The sequence below is a fragment of the Heteronotia binoei genome, chromosome 10 (genome assembly GCF_032191835.1).
Source record: "Heteronotia binoei isolate CCM8104 ecotype False Entrance Well chromosome 10, APGP_CSIRO_Hbin_v1, whole genome shotgun sequence".
NCBI lineage: Eukaryota > Metazoa > Chordata > Lepidosauria > Squamata > Gekkonidae > Heteronotia > Heteronotia binoei.
In genome coordinates, this window is record NC_083232.1 from 76,278,765 (window position 1) to 76,300,722 (window position 21,958).

At 40.4% G+C, this 21,958-nt stretch overlaps 1 protein-coding gene across 5 annotated transcripts in view; it reads left to right on the top strand.

Annotated features, from left to right (window-relative positions):
* ARPP21 (cAMP regulated phosphoprotein 21) overlaps nucleotides 1-21,958 on the top strand; it is a 153,258-nt gene that overhangs the window by 66,639 nt on the left and 64,661 nt on the right. For all 5 annotated transcript variants that reach the window (XM_060247596.1, XM_060247599.1, XM_060247598.1 and 2 more), the window contains 3 exons: nucleotides 8,187-8,417; nucleotides 11,370-11,533; nucleotides 15,075-15,179. In XM_060247596.1, the coding sequence (XP_060103579.1) occupies nucleotides 8,187-8,417; nucleotides 11,370-11,533; nucleotides 15,075-15,179 (500 nt within the window). The remainder of the gene's footprint in view (nucleotides 1-8,186; nucleotides 8,418-11,369; nucleotides 11,534-15,074; nucleotides 15,180-21,958) is intronic.

Genomic DNA, 21,958 nt, shown 5'->3' on the forward strand with positions numbered 1-21,958 from the left:
AACCCAACATTTGTATCTTAAGCTCTGATATTTTTATTTAAATTCCCTAAGGGAATATCCTAAAGGAAATGTCTGTTACAATTAAAACTGGACTAAAGCAGTATACTTTGAAATCTTTACTCTCTTGGCCCCAGAAATATATGTTCTAGGTAGGTTTTAGAAATCATGATGGGACTCAGGAAAAGAGGGTGGTCTCAGGGATATATAGGACTCAAGTCATTATGACATTGACTGGTTTTCAGTACTAAAAATCCACAGATCAGTCCTTTACATATGTACACTTATATAATGACACATTTCAGCTACAGGAATGCTTTCTGCTGTAGAAGCCCAATTCAGTTGTCTTAGACATTAAATACTGTTTGCATTAATACTTAAGAACTTGGTAAATATAAGGGTGCTGCTTAGTCTAAATTGTTGCAAGCCTTTGAGGTTCATATTTTGAATGTAAATGGGTTGAATAAACCTCACATCAGTTTGGATTCTTACAGGGAGAGTTTAGTATAATCACTATTTAGTATAATCAATGCTTTTCACCTTCCAAATGTTTAACAGAAACTAAATTAACCTCAAATTACTAATAATTGTTAGCCAAATCTCAGTAATGTCATTCAGGTTGCAGTATGTTCTAGGTAGTGCTTGAGGTTTCATTAGCCGGAGAAATGTCAGCAAATTTAGGAGAACAGTACATGATGACTGCCTTCTAAGATACAAGATTCAGATAGAGTTGCCAAGTCTGTGTTGGAAAATACCTGGAGACTTTGGAGGTGGATCTGGGAGAGAGTGGAATTTGGCGAGGGGTGGGGCCTCAGTATGGTACAATGCCATAGAGTACACCCTTCAAAGCAGCCATTTTCTCCAGGGGAGCTGATCTCTGCCAGCTGGAGATCAGTTGTAAAAGCAGGAGAACTCCAGGCCCTACCTGGAAGCTGAAAACTTTAGAAGAGCCCTCTCTTGAATGCCTACATAAGTTCAAATGTAATGCAGAGACTAAATCTGAAAATGAGTTCTCTCTCCATTCAGTTGTAGGTCTGTAAGCTGGAAGGAACACCTTGGTGAATTGCCTCCAGCCCCATTTCAGACCAAACATTCTAGATATTCAGGGCAAGTTGGTACTATGAATCTGTTCCTTTGGGTGGGTAGGGCAACTTGTGGAACCTGAGGAAAGCTTTTAAACTTTAACAAGATTGAGCTTTGTCTCTGTGACTGATGTGTTGTTTGGTGTCCATACTCTCTACCCTAGATACCTGTGCAGCTTTTGATAAGGGATCAAAAAGGGAAATGAAAAGGGCCCCCCACCAATAAATACAGCAAACAAGTTCATTTAGCTGGACCCAATACCACAGTGCAGTACACTCACAATTCTGTCTGTAATTCCACAAAAAGGGGGAAATTGAATCCAAAAACATGTATTCTGTCTGTGATTCCACAGAAAGGGGAAAAGTAAATGCAAGAACATGTATGTGTGTGCGCAGTGGCATGCATTTTGGAGGATGCTCAAGAACAGTGAATTGGCCCCTGTAACGATCATTGGCCCATAGGTGTGGCACAGAATGACAAAATTTATTACAAAAGGACTTTATATGCAGAGAACAAGAGCTAACAAAGAAAAGGGGGAAAGCATCAACAGGAAGAGCTCAGTTGGTGGGCTTTGGTCACTGATTGATCCCAGGGAAGAAGCAATTCATCAGGTATCACAAATGATCGGCAGGAGAGGAAGGAATATTCATGGGGGAATAAGTCATAGTTGCCAAGCCTATTCCTCCTGGCCTTGTCCACATTCTAAGCACCCATCCCTTTCTCTCTTCTGGCTTCCCAGCCCACTGCTTCTGCCCTCCTCACATAAAAGGATTCTAGCAAAAGCTTTTATATTAAAACTTACATAATCTTTTTGGTGCTAAAATGAAGCACTGCAAATTATACATTTATATTAAAAAAAGAAACCTCTTACTCTGAAAAGCTTCAGTAATTCAAGTTTTTCTACCCTATATAACCCTTAACCGTCAATCACCCTCAAATGAAATCTCATATGATAACATTCAAAGCTGCTTCCATGATATTAAAACATTGTGTGCATTCTAGAGTGATTAGAAATTTTTGAGTACTTTGGGTGTTTTTCTTTTTAAAAAAATCTGTTTTAATTTTTAAAGGTTGTCAAGGCCCAGGGAAGAAAAAGGCTGCAGAAACTCAATAAAGCAAGGTGGGGAGGAGAACAGGTTGTCAAAACAAATTCATACTTCCTAGTGCAGGGACATAAAGCAAAGCTGTCAGTCAGCCTGAGAACGTCTGACGAAATAATGCTGAGGGTGGGGAGATTCAGAAATGATTACCAACTGAAAAGAATGATTATTCAAAGTAACCAAAAATGCATCCTCCTCAAATTATGCATTTTTACAGCAGCTTAAGCCATCTGACAGTTTTCTTAGTTATATAGGATATAATTGTTACGTTTTGTTTCTTAATAGTATTGAATTTGCTAAAAACGATTAGACAAATGTATAAATGACTGTCTCTCAAGCCACAGCACAATGGAACTCAGAGGCAGTATACTTCTGAGCACTAATTCTAGGAACAGACAACCAGGAGAGATCTGTTGCCTTTCTGTTCGTTCATGTGCATGAATTTTCTGGTGACTGTGTCTTAACCAGTGTTGGGAATAGAATGCCCCACTGGATGGGTCTTTGGTCTGACATATCAATGAAGCTATGTTCTTCATGAGCAGATTTCCTCAGTTCCATTTCTCAGGGATTTCCTCAGTTCCATTCCTCCAGCCACCTTTCCATTAAGTCTCCCACTTCTCTATACTATAACCCCCACTATATGGATTTTGTACATGCAGGTGACATAATTCTCAGCATCGCTCTTTTTGGTGGCAGCGAGGATGTCTCCTTCCTTTTTCATAGGAAAAAAAACTGGTTAGAGCCAACCCTCTCTTGTTCCAGAAGTTCACTCTACATTGCATTCCAATCTTCTTTAATACACGTTTAATTAATTTTGTAAAGAGATAATTCACAGTTTGCTACAACTTTCTCTTAATTCATTTGCATCCTTATGCTACCACTGTGTGCACGTGGATTTATCATGACTAAAAGCAATTTTGATGTAATGCCATATGTGATTTTTTTTTTGTGGTGTCCTATTGAGAGACATGCACTCCTTTGGAAAGGTAACAATCATATGGAAAGAATTTTGATACCTGCCACACCTAAAGTCACAAGAAGATTGCTTTCCCTCATGTTCTATCATTGCATATGTGCACATTAGTAATACAGAGGAAGGCAAAAGACATAAAGGAACTGAAAGTTGGGGCAACCTGCTCATCTCCATCACTTTGAACAAAATTTGGAGATTAGAAAAATCAAACAGTGAAGAATTGGGGTTTGTAGAACAAGTGCCGTGTTCTACTGTAGAAAGTTTTCCTTCCAGACGTTTCGTTCTCAGCTGCGGAGAACATCCTCAGTGGCGTTGCAGCCGGAGCAGGCGCTCTGACCTTCTTAGCTGCTGTGCATTGAGTGAAGAATTGCACGTGCATGTTCCCTTTGTAAACAAGATAATCCAGAACTTTAAAATCTAGGAAGAAATTTGCATTCAAATTTCACAAGCATTTTTAGTTCATACTGCAGCATATTGTAACAACTTTGATTGTAATATAGGAGATAATTTTAAACTCAGATAATATTATCATCTGCCCTTGAGCAAAAATCAATATTTCTTCCTTCTTGATATCATCACAATCTAAACAGCATATGAATAAAGAAGTAAGTCAGTATAGGTTTTTAGTTACATATAATACCATGAATGAAATCTAGTGTTCAGAGTCATAGATAATTTACAGACTTCAGTCCCCTTATTTAGTTTTCAATTTGATATCATTTTTTATGAAGTACTCTTTTCTTTCTTTTTTTAGAGCTGTCAGACATACTGAGCAATCCTAAATTCTGGACACCATTGCATCACCTTTTTTGGCACTGTAGCAACTTGTCAGTATCCTATGTTCTATCTGTAGGGAAAGGAAAGGTCCCCTGTGCAAGCACCAGTCATTTCTGACTCTGGGGTGATGTTGCTTTCACAATGTTTTCACAGCAGACTTTTTACGGGGTGGTTTGCCATTGCCTTCTCCAGTCATCTACACTTTCCCCCCAGCAAGCTGGGTACTCATTTTACTGACCTTCGGAAGGATGGAAGACTAAGTCAACTTGGAGCCGGCTACCTGAAAACTCAGCTTCCGCTGGGGATCGAACTCAGGTCATGAGCAGAGCTTAGGACTGCAGTACAGCAGCTTTAACACTCTGCACCATGGGGCTCTTCTGTAAGGCACTTCTCTCTGTAAGGAAGTGCCAAAAAGATATTGCTCCAATAAGCTAAGAGCTAATCTATTTCACCGGGGTTCATTGCAACACCACCCATACCCACAAATTACAGAGCAACATGCTGACATTGGCCTCATGCCAGTCATGTGTCAAAACATCCAACCACCATCCACTAGGACCAGTGCATCCTACCCTCATACACAACACAACAAGGAATGGAAGGGGACATAGGTAACAGCACTTTCTGCTTGAACGGAGGATTATGTTATGCACAGTAGAAGCCTCAAGTGGTTTGTTGTTTTGTTGTTTTGAGCAAGAATGCAGAGGAATGCAGTTCCAGCAGGTTTGGTGTTGGACTGGGGTGTGGCTTAATATGCAAATGAATTCCTGATGGGTTTTTTCTACAAAAAAAGCCCTGAGAACCACTTTTCAGGGAACTCTTCAGATGGCAGGGTTAATTTTTTTAAAATAAATTATGTAAATATATACCATTTTGACAAGCTGACACTAATGGAAGAAAGCATGAAAACTCCAGCCATACTAACTCTGCAGCTCACCTGGCAGAGAAAAACCTCACAGAAAGATCATGGCCTCTCCCAGGCAAGGATTCAGGTCTGGGGAAAATGCTCTGAGGGACAGCTTTTGGAAGGCAAGTGGGCACACAGACGCTACGAGAGCAACAAAAGAACCTTTTCAGAGGCATTTGTGTTATTTTCTAAACACACCGCTGGAAAAAGAACTCAGGTGGAATACAACAGTGAGAGATTTGAATTCCACTCAAAGGGAACACAGGTTGCAGATCATTCCTGTAATTATATACTCAACTGAATCTTCTATGTTAGCTTTTTTTTCCATTTTCTAAAGTTTGCTTCTCACAAAATAACCAACAAAAACCAAAACTCCACTGGAATTAAATGAATGAAGGCTGAAGTTCTATGCATGCTTTCTGGGCAGTGAGCTCTATTGAATTTAGCTGGATGGATCCGACAATCCTCCAAGGAACCTCCTTTTGGCCTAAGAAGACTTCTTCCAACTAAGAAGACAACTTCTAACTTATTCCAACTCCAGCAGAACAGCCACTTAAGTTACCCTTAGAAGGGGGGAAAGGATAGAAGAAGGCTTCAAACTTTGCTCAGTGGAGTGATAGAGTAGCAGTAGGGTCCACCCCATTGAAGCTTACATCTGACCAAATATGCAGAGGATTGGGCTACATCTACATTACTTAGCTACCTTTCAACTTATCACATTACCCCTCCCCCAATCCATTTTAATTTAAAAGCACAAATTTGTCTCTTGCCAATAATATACTACTTGTTGCTCCCATATTATGAGCTATAATGGATCTAGAGAGCTGCATTATTAAAGCTATAAATCAATACTAAGGCTGGAATGGAGAGTTAATAATTTAACAAATCACTCGAACTACCCTCCTGCAATTTATGACATCATCAAAATATTCAATTAGAATTCTGTAATGTAATACATCTATAGAATTGCAATGTCGGCATCATTTGTAAGGAGAACACTAATGATCTCTGAAATAATTGGCTTTCCCCCCCATTCTTTGTAAACAGTTATCTACTCTGTTAAACCATCTTTGAACATGGCTATGTGCTTGTATTAAGCTATTTCGTAGTGTTTATGTTTCAAATAAAGAATGAATGAAAAGTTGAGTATCATTTACCTTATGAATTTACCTGTGGGAGACTGCTGAACTGAAGTTGATGTAGCCAGCAGAGAATTTGCTTATATCTGCACTGAAAACATAACATAAATGGTGAAGGTGCCTACTAAACATTTCTATGTTGATCACATAGCCTGATATGGTAGGCTTTGAACTGTCTGATGCACCAAAAACTCACTGGGTGTTTCTTCTTGATGATGAAAATCCTGTTTCTGACTTCTCTCACTTCTGATTTATTTGCAACTTGGCAGCCCTAAGAGGCCACTGGTAGTCTTTGATTTCTCAAGATGAAAAAAATAACAGGCTAGGATCCCTACTGAACTTGGTGAGAAATGTTGAAAATTGTTGGGGAAATGGTGACCCATGGGTTAGGTGGTACAGACTGAAATTTGGTGACAGAAAAAGAGTATAAATGGCAAGAAAGTAAATAAGCTGTATCCTGCTTAAATGAAAAAAGAGGGCTGGCATTTTGGATAGATGTCATAGTATAAGCACAATTTCAATCCATTTCCTGTACAAAGAAAAAGAAGGTAGGGGAAAAACCCACAGAGGGCCAATGTGGCTGTGTAGGGTACTTTTTAATGACTTAGAAAACAAAAAAGGGAATCTGGCACAGGTAAGTGAATTTGAGCCAGCATCAGAGAATCCAGCACAAGAGGCACAAAAATGATTTTGTGAGAGCATTAGGAGCAAAAGAAAAAACATTGCTTAACTTAGAGGAGAAGAATGGAAAGATGATATGAAAAGAAGGCAGAACAACTACTGGTTAGATATATAGATTAGTATTTGAAAATAAAAGAGCATAAACAGATTTGTTTTTAAGGTTAAATCTTTGTATTGTCTTTGAAATAGGAAGGAATATATACTGTTTTCATTCATTCATTCATTTAAAAATGTATACCCTGCCTTTCTGGCCTCATCAGGGCCCCCAGTGTGGCTAACAGATTAAAAATGTGTAATGAAAACACACCTTGAAAACCATTAAAACCAAACAAAAATCATTAAAACCAAAGTTAAAATACACATACATTTATCAACATATATATTCCATCCAGTGGTGTATCAACAATATAGATTCAATGGATATGGACTAATTTTAAGTAAGAACAGTGATATAAAAAAGGGAACATGATTAGGGTTTCAGGGTAATCGTAATTAGGGCTGCCAGTTGTTTAATGATCTTTTAGTTGATTAATCACCTCTCTTCCAACTAATTAATCATTAATTGATCAATTACATTTAAATTCATTACTGTGTTACCAAAACGTCAGTGTGAGATACTGAAGAAATTGTAAGACAATATAGAGTTGAATAAACAAAAGCAACCATGGTTGGAAAGAAAAACGTTCATAGTATTTCTTTTTCTTTTTCGTTCTGTACTATTCCTGCACTTTTTCAAATGCTGAAACAGTCATGGCTGTTTCAGCACTTGAAAAGGTGCAGGGGGGGAAACACACCACACTGCAAGCTAGATCAAGCCCTCATGACATTTTAAAATATCTTTAAAATGGCACTGCCACTCTTGAGGAAGCCATGAGGACACTGTTACATTTAGTGTTGGCCTTCACACAGCAATCCTAAGCATACTCTCCTAGGAGTGAGCTCCGTTGTGCCCGCTTCTGTGGGGTAGGGCGGGATATAAATCGAATGAAATAAATAAATAATAAAATATTTCAGTAGGCTATTCTGATCTAACCCACTAAGGATTGCTCCTTTAGTATTCATTCTGACTTGTAACTATTTGAGTTTTCATCTTATGTAGGGCATACAACTGTATACTTTCCGAGAAGTAAGTCCCACTGAATACATTTCAGTAGGATCTTCTGAGCAGACCTGCTAAGGGTTGCTCCTTTAATATTTGTTCTGACTTGTAACTGTTTGAGTTTTCATCTTATTTAGGGCATGCAGCAAGAGAAGTGCCATATCATTTTCACTTTTCTGTAGTTTTCTATATTCTGCTGTCCTCTGAGGAAGTGCATGGTCCTCAGACAGCATATGCAAGTTTTGAATCAAATCCCAAATTTGCAGTCCATTAAACTGGTAAAAATTTGGATGATCTTGCAAAATCCCCTGATAATCCTATGGTAGTATAGATGGAGAGGGGTGAGTTGTCCATAGTTTCATTTTATCCTGAAGATGTGATGTCTGAAAAGAATAGCCATCTTTTATAGAAATCTACCATCTTTTTGCAGGTTCAGAGTCTTCCAGCAGTGCTGGATCCTCAGGATCTCTGTCACGAACACATCAACCTCTCCAAAGTGCACCCGTTGTCCCTGGAGCGACAGCCCCATCTTCAAGCAGCATTTCCTACACAGAGACTGGGATGAATGGCCCAGTTGTACCGAGCAACACCAGCTACATCATACTTCCACTTGAAGCTGCAGGGATACCACCAGGAAGTATCCTGCTCAATCCACACACAGGTCAGTTGGATAGTATTTTCCATTTTACTTATTATTTTAGTTGTATTACAGCCTGTATAAAATTTTGAGGCTGGACACTCAAGAAATAAAAATTATAGGTTCTGTGTGAAAGCTGTTTCGTGTGAGTGATCCTACCTTTGTGTGAGGATCTGGTCATGTGGACAAACATATTGTGAATTGGGCTGTTGCAAGTAGAACTAGCAGCTATTTCTATGGAAACACTTTTTTCCCAGCCAGCTGTGAATACAGGAATTGATATTAGCTATTTGACATCCATGCAAACCCGGAAGCATTCAGGACTGTGTGCATGTATCCAGATAGTCCATGTATCTCTTCTCCCACAAGAGAAATATGGAGGAGGTAGGACTGCCAGCCCCCAGTGTGGGCAGGGGATCCCCATCCCCATGTCCTATTACACAAGCAAGAGAATTTTTTTTTTAATGCAGCCTTGTGAACTTACTAGACGTTCTTACTGAAAGCGTCAAAAGGTAGCTTTATGGTGTTACCATAGACTTCCTGGCAATTCCTAGAACTACCCTCCTGGTAAAAAAAAATTCCTGTAAGTACAAATCTTCAGTAAAAAAAGATTCTACCACAATTCTGTGCCCGTCGCCCTCTCACTGGCAACCAGAGGGAAAGGTGGGGTGAGCTTTAGAAAAAGAGAATAAGAAAAAAATAGCTGCCACAGCATGCCATCTTTTAATGTTAAAACCAAACCAGTGACACAGCAGACTATGATCACAGTTCTTTCACATTGTGAGTATTTTGATTTTTAAGTAATTGAAAAGCTCAGCAAAAGGGATGGCTGCAGCTCACTAAAATCTGAAGAGTTCAGATCTCCACTCCACACTCCAGTTCTTTCCAACAGTCCCACCTGCACTTCACTGTTAATTCTACTATATTGACTATGAACTATAGCTGAGCGAAAAGGAACTGACAAAGAAAAAACAGATTAAGAAATGCACTGTATATTACAAAGCCTCAGTGACATAAAAAGTTGCATAGAAGGTAGTATTTTCGTGCAATCAGAGACATCATATTGTTCTAGGACTTAGTTCTGGGAATATCAATTAAGCAAAGACTGTACTTTCAGGGTTTTGGAGAGCCATTATACCTCCACCCCACCAACAGAGATTCTCTTTGAGCCCTTCATGCCACCCAGACACAAATGAAAATATTCTGCATATCAAACCATACGACCTATCTAGTTTTGTGGTCCTGCAGAGTGACCAGGGCTCCTGAAATCTGGACCCCTGGTACAGGGGTGGGGAACTCCTAGCACACATAGAGAGAGAAGTACACAAATAGAGGCACTGACAGCACTACGGGCCAATATTACAGGACGAGGCAACCATTTTTTTTCCAGACTTGCACTGTCACCTCCTGAATCCAACAAATCCCAAAGATATGGCTTGAAGGCATGTGCAGTTTTTCTTCTTAATATTTTTCAGCTTGTGTCTGTTGGACCCAAAAAATTTCAGGATTCCCAAAAAAAACCCTGGATCCCAGTACTGGGAAAGTATTCAGAGCCAGATTTTTTTTGGAAATCCCGTTTCCCCCCCCAGATCCAATAGATCTTAGAAGAAAAAAACCCAAAGGGGGGGAAACAGTGGCAAAGTGCAAAAAAACAGCTGAAGGCAGGAGCACATTGCTCTTGCTGCTCAGCTGGGGTGGGGGGGGGTTGTTTAAAGGGACTGCACAAGAGAACCTGAAGCTGAGCTGACAGGAAGACTGCTTCCTGCTGGCTCAGGTGTTTTCCAGCTCTCTTGTGCAGTCCCTTTAAATGGGGCTGCATAAAAGAGCCCAAAGCTGAGCTCAGCTGTTCTGTGCAGTCCCTTTAAATGTGCCCTGTTTAAAGGGACTGCAGAAGAAAGCCCAAAAAACAGTTGAACAACATTTAAAATCTGGAATTAATGTATAAATCAGTCCATTACATTAACTGTTGTTTTCATCCCTATACAGAGTGCCACAGGAGACACAAAGGGCGTTTTCGCACTGACCTTCAAGTGGTGCGACCACCCTCCTCACGCCGGCGGATCTGCAGGGATTTCGCACCAGAAGCGCCGGCGCACCCAAAAGAGCCGGCGACTTCCGTCGCGAAACCAGCTCAAACGGAAACCGCCAAGAAGCAGGAAAACGTTTGAGCTGGTTTCGCGACGGAAGTCGCCGGCTCTTTTGGGTGCGCCGGCGCTTCTGGTGCGAAATCCCTGCAGATCCGCCGGCGTGAGGAGGGTGGTCGCACCACTTGAAGGTGAGTGCGAAAACGCCCTATGTCTTTTTAGAATAAAATATTTGTACTGAAGAAAAACAAGAACGCTGAGCTTAAAATGTTACAAATATTAAAATGTACTGTATAATTTACTTTCCTAGTCCAGTTTTGTATGATAAGGAAACTAATGAAAGAAATCCTTTTGCTTCCCCAATAGCCTGTCTGTACCACTTGCTTTCTGGAGTCTTCGTGCCATCTTGAGGATTCAAAGCATACAAGCCTTCAGTGTGCTTGTAATTAGAATTCAGTTGCAATCCTTAGATAATATTTTCTTTGGTGTGCCATTTCTATGCTGTGTGTATAGCATGCAAAACTTGCTGCTAAAGGTTACATATTGTGTAGATGAAAGCAAGAAAACTATGGTTGGATGAAGATTGGGCCTCTGCAGGGTAGCTCAGGCTTCTCTGAAGATATTTAAGATTTTTTAAAGGGAAAAAAATATGTTGTCCCAGGACTAACAAGTTTTATTGGTTCAGCAACAAAAAAACAGAAAGCTGATTGTTTGTAACTTGGAACTCTGCCAGTAATTGATACCTAGCAGAATTTGATGATTTAACTGGAATACTGCATGTCGCAATTTGGAATACTGTATTCCAAATCACATGGTCTAGATAGGCAAGATTCTGTTTCATAACTTCCTTTGATGGAGGCTGCCCTCTGAAAAAAAATGTAATTTGTTCCAGGTCAGCCGTTTGTAAATCCCGATGGTACACCTGCAATATACAACCCACCCAGCAGTCAGCAGCCTCTTAGGAACCAGATAGTTGGGCAGTCTCAGCAACCACCTTCATCACAGCAGCCTGTGCAGCAACCACAGCAACAGATTGCAAGTCACCTTGTTACACAGGTAGGATTACAAAAAAAGAAGAAAGGTTAACTTAGTCTGAGTTAGTAGCAGCTAATATTGCTATACCTGGAGGGGTGGTCCAAACTGCAAAAACTATTTGAGTGGTCATTTAGGGCAGCAAAAGCGTGCTAATGAGCCATATAAGGAGTGTGCCCTATATTACCTTACAAGGTATTAAGGATGCTGGACCATACTTTTCAGATTGTGCACAAAATCAAAGAGTTCTGCACCTCAGGCAACACTGTAGAAGTGCACAAGATCATGGGGGCTAGCAAAATATCTGTGGCCTTGCTGTCCTGCATATCCATCTGACACTTCCTTTTGAAGTCTGTGTTTGTCGTTACTATCATTTGCACTAGCATGGAAATATTTCCAGCTGTTGCAGTCATGCAAATTGCATGAGCTGCATGAACAGCTGTCATGTGAAGGTAAATATAAGCAATACCTCTTGTGTGAATGCTTCACAGTGTCTCTAAGCATTCCCAAGCTAGTTGTGGGAGGTCACATGCTAGTGTGAACTATTTCTTGATCTCATCCAACAAGCAGCTTTTCCACTTTGTGCAAGCTTTTTCTGTATTAGGGATATGAACATCTTTCCATCAAGGGAGATGCAGAAATTCTGTTTTTAGTTAAATGGACTAGCACAGAAAATAGAAATGAAAGACATTAGTGCTTTCTGATCTCTGCTTCCCATCAACATGAAGTCTAAAGCTCCAAATTAAGGTGTAAAGTCTGCATAAATCCAGTGAAACTAGGTTGTTACATCCCAAGAAAGGTTATTTTTTAAGGATACAAGTTCATCAACTATGATTTTCTAAGCAAAGTTCTGCAAAGTGATTGGAGAAACCACAAAATTATCCCTGGTGCAAGCCTATCAGAGGCCAGTGAAAAAAGCCAGAACACACCTAGGAATGGTGATGAAGCAAAATTTGTCATAAATTCTGCCCTGTTCATAGTTCATAAACTGAAATTCATGACAAGTCTACCATCATGAACTTTTAAAGCAGTTCATGGATAGAGTAGAAAGCAGGGATTAAAGGGACTGCAAGTCTCTTTAAACCCCTGCTTTCTGTTCCCTGCAAAAGCCGCAAAAAAAAGAGAGAAGAAGCTGAGCAATGAGGAGCAGCCTGAGTCCCACTGCCCAGCTGTTTTTGCAGCTGCTTGGTGTGCAGTCTCTTTAAAGTTTAAAGGGACTTCACAAGAAAAGCCCAAATGGCTAAGCATGGGGGACCATGCTGCTCCTATCACTCTGCTGTTTTTCAGGCTTTCTGCAAACTCCATTTAAAGGGACTCCCATACCTTCCATTAGGGCAGGGGTGGCCAACAGTAGTTCTCCATGCTGACTGGGGCTGATGGGGGTTGTAGGCAAAAAACATCTGGAGAGCTACCGTTGGCCACCGCTGCAATAGGGTTTGTCAGGCCATGAGGCACAAACTGGTTCAATTGGTGGAGAAACCTCCCAATTCAATTTGGTTTGTGGTCAAGGTCTGCAGCCTTGTGAGCAGAATTTTTTTCCTGTGAGCCAAAAATAGTGCTAGCTTTAAAACTGTGAGCAGAAGGGTCTAGAGCAGGGGTGTCAAACATGCATCCCAAGCACTGAATCAGGCCCACGGAGGGTTCCAATCAGGCCCCCGAGCAACTGGCTGTCATCTGCTTCCTTCTCCATCTCTCTTGCTTCCTTCTGCATCACAGCTTGCTTTGCAAGGCTTGCTCAGTCTCACAGGAGCTACAGAGCAAAACCTCTATTCTCTCCAAAGAAGGCACCTTTAAGGCCAATGAGTGCTAATGTTTTAAGCATGTTTTATTTTTAAGTTTTCTTAAAATATATTTAACTGTGTTTGTCTGTGTCCTTTGTAAAGTTTATATTTCTGCTACCTAATCTTAAATAGGAATGCACATGGCCCAGCCCAACATGGCCTGGCCCGACAAGATCTCATTCATGTCAGATCCAGCCCTCATAACAAATGAGTTTGACACTCTTGGTACAGAGAATAACAGCATCATCAGATATACCTCTTTCAAAGCAAGTAGTCAGTAGCACCCTGAGGACTAACAAAATTTGTAGCAGGGTATGAGCTTTCATGAGTCACTGCTCACTTCTGAAAAGGTGGAAGGGCTTCTGAATAAGTGAGAAGCGACTGAGGAAAGCCCCACCTCCAAGTTATGTCCCCTAGGTTCATCCCCAACACCCCAAACACACACACACACATACATCCCCTACACCCCAAAACACACACACACAGTCCAGCAGTCCAGTGCACACTAAAGGGAAGCTTGTTTGTCATTCAGGCACACCACATTCTTGCAGTTTGTGTCCATTCCTAATCACACTTTTACTGTAGAATAAAACAGGCCTTGTGTTTTATTGAGTTACTTCAGACTAACGCGGTTCCCTTCTGGGATTAATACTCCTTCTGCAAACAGGCAATGGGAACCAAGAGATGGTGCCTAGCCAAAGGACCCTTCAGCAAATCCATAATTCATTTTAGGTTCAAGACCAAGTCTAAGTTCAACACTCTATTGTTGAAATAGACTTCCCATCATTTTTTTTTTTGTCCCAGCAGGCTCCTTTATGACTGGCAGAAATTCACTGCATCTTCATGCCGGGAAAAGATTTACCCATTAAATCTCTTTCTCTAGTGCAGCTCATAAAGGTTGCTGAATGATAATTTTTTAAAATTATGGCACCCTTAGCTGAAACTAAGCATGCTTTTTGAATTTTAATTGTGACAGGATTTGTCCTGTAATGTTGCTAATTGTAATATCAATATGCAGCATTTATGATGCAAATAATACCTAGGAGATATACAAGTTATTTCAATGCATCTTTCAGACACTGAGGGAGTCATTTAGTTGGGATAGTGATCTCTGTGTTGTTTATGCAGAACCCTTCCTTCTCTTCCCTGTTTCCTTCAAATGAGCCTGATAATTACTGCCTCCAGCACATTCTTACAATTGCCCTGCCCCTTTGCACAAGATAGCATTGCATTTAGCTGAACCTTTGCTTGTAGCACTCTGTGAATATGGGTGAGTTATCTCCCCACTTGTATCTAGGGATGCATTTTACTAGTTATGCTTCTTAGATTCACTGGTGGCATTCTGGTTTAGAACTGTGTTGTAACAAAAGCAATAAAGATATTCCCTCTTCAGAGACCCAGAGTTGCTGGACCAGCAATAAATCAATCTCTGGTGCCATTGTAAATTCACCGGCTCTCACCATATTCAAGTACCACTGTGGTATTATAGCAGCATTGCAACAGTAGAACTAGTATTGGGTTTCGGGGAGTAAAAGGACTAAAAGAATCAATTGGGCTTTCTGCCAGTGGATTTAACAAGATTAGGATTGCAGACACACAGGAAAAATTGCAGTCTTCCAGCAACTCTGTATGACCGATTGTAACCTGCACTGGGTAAGCTGAGAATGTTTTCTATATTTCAGGTTATTGTTTCACCCTTAGCTCAAATTAAGAGATGTGTGCCTTGCTCTAAGGGCAATAATTGAATCTCTTTTTTGTTCTGTTCTGTTTCCTTCCCACCTCAGCCTGTTCAGGCTCTGCAGCCTTCTTCCCAATCAGTCCAGTACCCAGCAGTGTCCTATCCACCTCAGCATCTCCTGGCAATGTCTCCAACACAGCAGTTTCCCATGGTACTACAGATTTTTATTACTTTTTTATGTGGATTGATTACATTGTCTGAGCACACTCTGTGTTTGAGGGCGCTGCTGTCCAGAGAAGGAAAATATAATTGCTATAAATGTCTGATCCAGTTCGGCAACCCTGGAATAACTTGTCATGGCCCACACAACAGCCTGAGCAAATCTTTTGAAAGTAGCACAAGCTACATCTCCAGCATTTGAACATGCATGTGAATTGGTGTCTCTGTTTCTGTGTATGTGTGCCTTCCCAAATTAATGATTGATAGGCATTATTTTAATACCGGCCATTTGTTGAACTTGCTGGGTTCTATGGGTGCTATTAGACCACAGAGGCTATGTCCAAACTAGCTCCACTAGTGCCTTTTTTAAAATTTTGGGGTTTATTTATCTGAATTTTGACCTGCTCTCTTGGCCAAATCTGGCTTATCACACACATAAAAACAGATTTAAAAAAATAATTTATTTTATGTTTTTAACATAAAGAACAACTAAAAATTCCAAGCATCAATGATTATAAAAAACTGGTTGTTTAAGTTAACTGTATAAATGAACACAGTACAAAATATGAAGCAAGCAGCAAAGAATTTGGAATTTTTCAGATTCAGACTTGAGGAAGTGTTTCCATATTGATTGTCCAGATTATTCTAGTCCCCAGTACTTTTTTTGGAACTCACATTCAAGGTTTTTTCCCTTTTCATTTTCAGAATTCCAATATTTTCAGGTCCATTTTTCTCCATGGGCGACACTTTTCCAGGGAACTGGAGTGGCTTTAAAAAAAAATGGCATTAAAATGATAGGAAACCTATAATTCCCAAGTTTCAAGTGAATGGAATCAAGGGATCCAGTTCTGTGGGCTCCTGAATAGGTGTCCCCTACTTCAGGGGTCCCCAACCCCCGGGCCAGAGACCAGTACCAGTCCGTGGCCTTTTAGCAACCGGTCCGTGAGTTGTATAATTATTTCATTATATATTACAATGTAGTAATAATAGTAAGATGATATTGGATTTATATTCAGCCCTCCACTCCGAATTTCAGAGCCTCAGAGCAGCTTACAATCTCCTTTCCCTTCCTTCCCCACAACAGACACCCTGTGAGGTAGGTGGGGCTGACAGAGCTCTCCCCAGAAGCTGCCCTTTCAAGGACAACTCCTATGACAGCTATGGCTGACCCAAGGCCATTCCAGCAGGTGCAAGTGGAGGAGTGGGGAATCAAACCTGGTTCTCCCAGATAAGAGTGTGCACACTTAACCACCACACCAAACTAATAGAAATAAAGTGCACAATTGTATTATTCGAAACCATCACGTGCCCCGCCCCCTCCGATCCATGGGAAAATAGTCTTCCACAAAAAGGTTGGGGACCCTGGTGGCAAAAAGGTTGGGGACTGCTGCCCTACTTGCCTCTATTGTTTTCACCCCTGCAGGGGTGGGATCCCATGCTTTCGCCAGGGCAAAGAAGCCAGTAGCTAGACACACAAGTGCAGTTACTGGCCAAAAGCCTCCAGATGCAGACAGAACCAACAAGCCCAACAAAAGCAATGTCAAATTAGACAATCCTAGCAGAGCTGCCCCCCACAGCCAAGAAAATCCAAGACAAACCAGCTTAAACATTGTTTCAAGTCCAACCAAGCAAAATAAAAAGGCCTGGGAGCCTTAAAATGCTGACCTCGAATATTCCAGAATAATTTCAGAATTTTGGGGGGACTCAGTTATCAGTATTCTAAAAAATCTGGGTGTCACTTCAGATACCCAGATATAAGTGGAATATACTGATAAGGTTTTTATTTGGACTGAAATAAGCCAAATGCACATCCTTAGATAAATGGATAAAAAGGGCACAAAAAAACCTGAGTAAACATAAAAATCTTAAACTGGTCCTGGAAGTGTGATAAGTTTGATGCCAGTTGTGCAAAAAGTGTTTCACCATTAAAATACTATAACAGAGAAAAGCCATGTCTTTAGTGGCCATCCATCTTACTTCAGAAAGTGACACTGCACAAAGTCAGGCCTCTGAAGATGATCTTAGGAAACTGGGAAAGTAATAATATCAATAACTCTTTTCAGTCAGTTTTCTTGGGTTGCTGTTGGAGCCGGCAGAAATTTAGTTGAGAAGCACCATCATTATTTTTGACTGTTTTATGATAATGTTGATAATATTGGTGTCATTTTATTGTTCTACTGTAAATTTTTGTTAGTGTTTCTTAGCCACCTTGAGTGCTCAGAGAAAAGCAGTGTGTGAAGTTTTAATTAAATAAGTAAGCAAGGGAGCAGGCAGTCCTTCAGGGATTCTAGTTCCAGGCCATGTTGTGCTTTAAATGTAATAACCAGCAGAATTGATTTGTGCCCAGAAGCTAATTGGCAGTCAAGTCTTTTAATGCTGGCAAATGATGTACCTCATAGTTTTCACTGGCCTGAAATCTTGCCACTGTATTTTTTGTGTACAGTCAAAGCTTTTAAGTATGCCACACACAGTGCCCTGCAGTAGTTTAACAGAGATATGATTAGAGCATACATAACCACAGCCAGTTTTCTCAATAATAAGTTGCAGCAGATGAATTTACTGAAGGAGCTACAATGGAATCCTGAACTTCCCCTTGTAGGCACAGCCTCAGCAATATCCATTCAGTGAACTTACACTCCATGGGAAGGAGAGCAACTCTTTCCAGAACAGGCCTACTCTTCAATAACTAGTTAAGACTGCAATTCTAAGAACACTTTCTTGGGAGTAATCCCCATTTAACAAAACTGGGCATGCTTGGACATGTTTATGACTGCATAGTATTAATCAACAGCACTTCAGTCTGTTGCTCCTCATTTTCCAACTATGTTTTGTATGTTTCCAGTGCATATGCACAGATTAGGAATAGTTAGGGAGGATTTCTTTATATCTTGGACTAAATTGTAGGAATCAATGAGGTATCCTTTTGGATGTGTCCAAAGGTGCTTTTGCACAAATCTCATGAATTATTATAAATTTTTAAAAGGGGAAACAAGATGTTTGGCAGCCAGGTTAAAGTGAACAACACTTAAGGTGGGAACTGAAATGCCTACATGTACTTAGTTTCCGTAGTGAAGAGTCATGTGTAAATCTGCCTTATCGTACATTTAAGAGTAAAGGAAAGATGGTATATAGAGGGGCACTGAAAAATTATCAGAAACAAGGGGAAGTGTGTGTCATATGTATGCCATCAGTTTTTCCACCAAAAATCATGCAATTGAAATAAAGACTAGTATTGAAGACAGTTCATTGCAGTGTGTTCTGGGACAAACAGCTGGTATAAACACCCACAAAATTTATAACAAAGGGATGTTTATGTGGTAGCAGAGAGCTTACACTGTCATGTCAAAGTGATAATGAGCAAGCTGGAATAATGTGAAAGATTCTTGAGAAATCTGTCCAAAGTGGGGATTCATTCTTGCATGAAAAAGACAGACTTTCTTAGGACTACATAATATGCCCTTGACCAATTTCTGCAGATAGGGATTATCTCTTTATCCTTTCCTAGATTTATCTTTATCCTTTGCCAGCATGTATTTTGCTTTCTGTCAGGTTCAGTAACTTCCCCAGATCTTGCATTATTGGACTAGACATTCAACCACACCTTGGCATTTTCTGTCTAGGAATCCTATCCAAGCAGTGGCTTAGGGTAAAACATGGGACACTGTAAAATTGTACAACAAAGTTTGATTCCAGTGGCACCTTTAAGATCAACAAAGCTTAATTCTGGGTATAAGCTTTTGTGTGCATACACACTTCTTCAGATACATTGAAACAGACTTCCTCAAGTCTTATATATAGGTAAAGAGCGGGTAGGGGAGTTAGTTGCCAGGAAGAGTTAGTTAGCATATGTAACTGAGCAATTTAAAGCAGTTTGTGAGACCTTTGAATATGAATGTAAATTAGCATACAAATAAAAGAGTTTACAAATAGATGTGAGAACTAAGTTTGAGTTCAGTGGCACCATTAATGCCAACAAAATTTAATTCTGGATCAATGAAATGCCACACGTTAGAGGCTTGACACTTTGAACTGGGTTCCTCAAAAGTTAAGAAAAGGCAAAGAGACTCAGTTTAGTGTAGTGGTTAAGTGCACAGGCTCTTATCTGGAAGAACCGGGTTTGATTCCTCACATGAACCTGCTGATGTGACCTTGAGACCTCGAGTCAGGTCATAAGTTCTCACAGAACTGTTCCTCTCAAGAGCATAAGAACATAAGAGAAGCCATGTTAGATCAGGCCAATGGCCCATCCAATCCAATACCCTGTGTCACACAGTGGCCAAAAAAGAAAGAAGGTTCACAAGTGAGGCTTGAAGCCCTTCCACTTTGCCCCCCAAGCACCAAGAATACAGAGCATCACTGCCCCAGACAGTTCCAATAATATGCTGTGGCTAATAGCCACTTATGGACCTCTGCTCCATATTTTTATCCAAACCCCTCTTGAAGCTGGCTATGCTTGTAGCCACCACCACCTCCTGTGGCAGTGAATTCCACATGTTAATCACCCTTTGGATGAAGAAGTACTTCCTTTTATCAATTCTAACCCTGCTGCTCAGCAATTTCATTGAATGCCCACGAGTTCTTGTATTATGAGAAAGGGAGAAAAGTACTTCTTTCTCTACTTTCTCCATCCCATGCATAATCTTGTAAACCTCTATCTGTCAGGCGAGGGTTCATTGAAGCTCACAAGTAAGCAGACTTAGTATTTGAAACAAACTTGCATTTATTGGATACTTCAGAGTTACTCCAGCTAGAAAGGTATTGGAACTGATGGAGATCAGCTCGAATCATTGGCATTTAATATTCTACATCAAAGCAATCTTTCCTACCCTTCATTTCCCAAAACAAAAGGTTGCTTTTTGCATGTGAGAATTTTCCCAACGCTTCCCCCCCCCCCTCCTTATCCCTTCATTTGGTGGTTACATTTCCCGGAGGCAATGTCCTTGGTGCCTCTGGAGAGGAGGTGAGAATCTGGCACATACTGTCTACTTCAAAGAGACCTTGGCAACCTTTGATATTCATGGGAAGTTACTCTCTACTTCTCCCCCCTCCCTCCTTGCTACCCCAGCCTCTATGTTAGTGAGAGTTTCTAGGCATTGATCAATATAGTTAATAACAGCTTTTATCAATGTTGTAAATGAACAGAGCCTGACACTATCATGTCACCCCACAGCCGATGTTTCTCCAAGCTAAAGAGCCCCAAGCGTTTTAACCTTTCTTTTTATTTGGACTGAAATAAGCCAAATGCACATCCTTAGATAAATGGATAAAAAGGGCACAAAAAAACCTGAGTAAACATAAAAATCTTAAACTGGTCCTGGAAGTGTGGGGGTCTGCAAGGCAGAAATGTTTCACCAAGCATATGGTTGAGGACAGCAACTGGTCTATTAACTGTTCTTCCACCCCTCCCCCCTCTTAATTTAAACAGAAGATCAGAAAGAATTTTGCACTATGGCACCATGTAGGTTTCACGATGTTGTATTTTAAAATGTTCTGATATATTTTGTATGAATTTGTTGTACACCACTCTGAGTCTGCTTGCAGGCAGGGCGGTATAGAAATGTAATGAAATAATCTGCACAAGGAATATCTCAGGATGAGAGCTGTTAGATTTCAGCCCAGTAGAGACCAATATGATTGTCAGGGTATAAGATTTCGAGTACCAGATCTCCCTTCGTCAGGCACAAGTACGAATGGAGATCTCTTTTATATCGCAATCAGAAGGTGGGAGGGATGTCATAAAAATGCTTGTAAAAAATGCATGTAAAAGACAATGCATATCGTAATCAGCTTGATTAGAGCAGAGGGGAAGATCTTGGGGACAGAAAATTAGAGAACAATCCTAAACAGGTCTGTTCTGAATTCCACTAAGGTTTTTATTCAATGGGGCTTACTCCCAGGAAAGTGTTTGTGAGATTACACTGTAAGTATCTGTAGTGTGATGAGAATCCTGTGTCTCTGTTCAGTCTTTGGGAGGGGTCCATTGTTATGAAGTTGTGAATTAACTCACCTTCAGCAATATCAAGCTATAATTTCCCCTTGATTTTTTGTTGGTTTTTGTTTGAGAATTATATCTGTCACCTGACTTTAAAGAAACTGACAAAGTTAAACATTTTCTGCACAGGTTATTTGCCCCAGATTTGATGCTTTTTTCTTGCTTCCCCACAACATCACGGTGCATTTGTGTTCCTCCTAGGTTCTCCCCAGTTTTCTCCAATCTTTTTCAAAACTGTATTGAAGCAAGGTTCATAGAATATTCTGGATAGCTGCCATGTCCCCACTGCATACAAATCTGTGTATTGGGTTCTTTGAATTCTCAGCTTCTTTTTTTTAAAGACTCCTTAGTTGTGGAGATTTAAGCAGGGGTGTTAAACATGCAGCCTAGGGGCTGGATCAGGCCCCAGGAGGACTCCTATCAAGCCCACAAGCAACTCACTGTTGTTTGCTTCCTTCTTCCTCTCTTGCTTCCTTCTGTATTATAGCTTGCTTTGCTAGGCTTGCTTAACCAAGCTACAGAGAAAAACCTCTATATTCTCCATTGGCTGACCAGCACATAAAGCAACTTTGTACAAAATTTCACAGTGCCCAGCCATTTCATATTTTGAAATGAGAGAGCTCTGGGTCTTAGGATCAAAGCATGATATTTCTGTAATGAATGTCAGTAAATCAAAAGTAGATTTCCAACTTACAGACACCTGAACAGCATACTCAGGATTGCTACAGCACAGACATTGTGCCTCCAGATTTTGATACAATAATTCAAAGCAAGAGTTA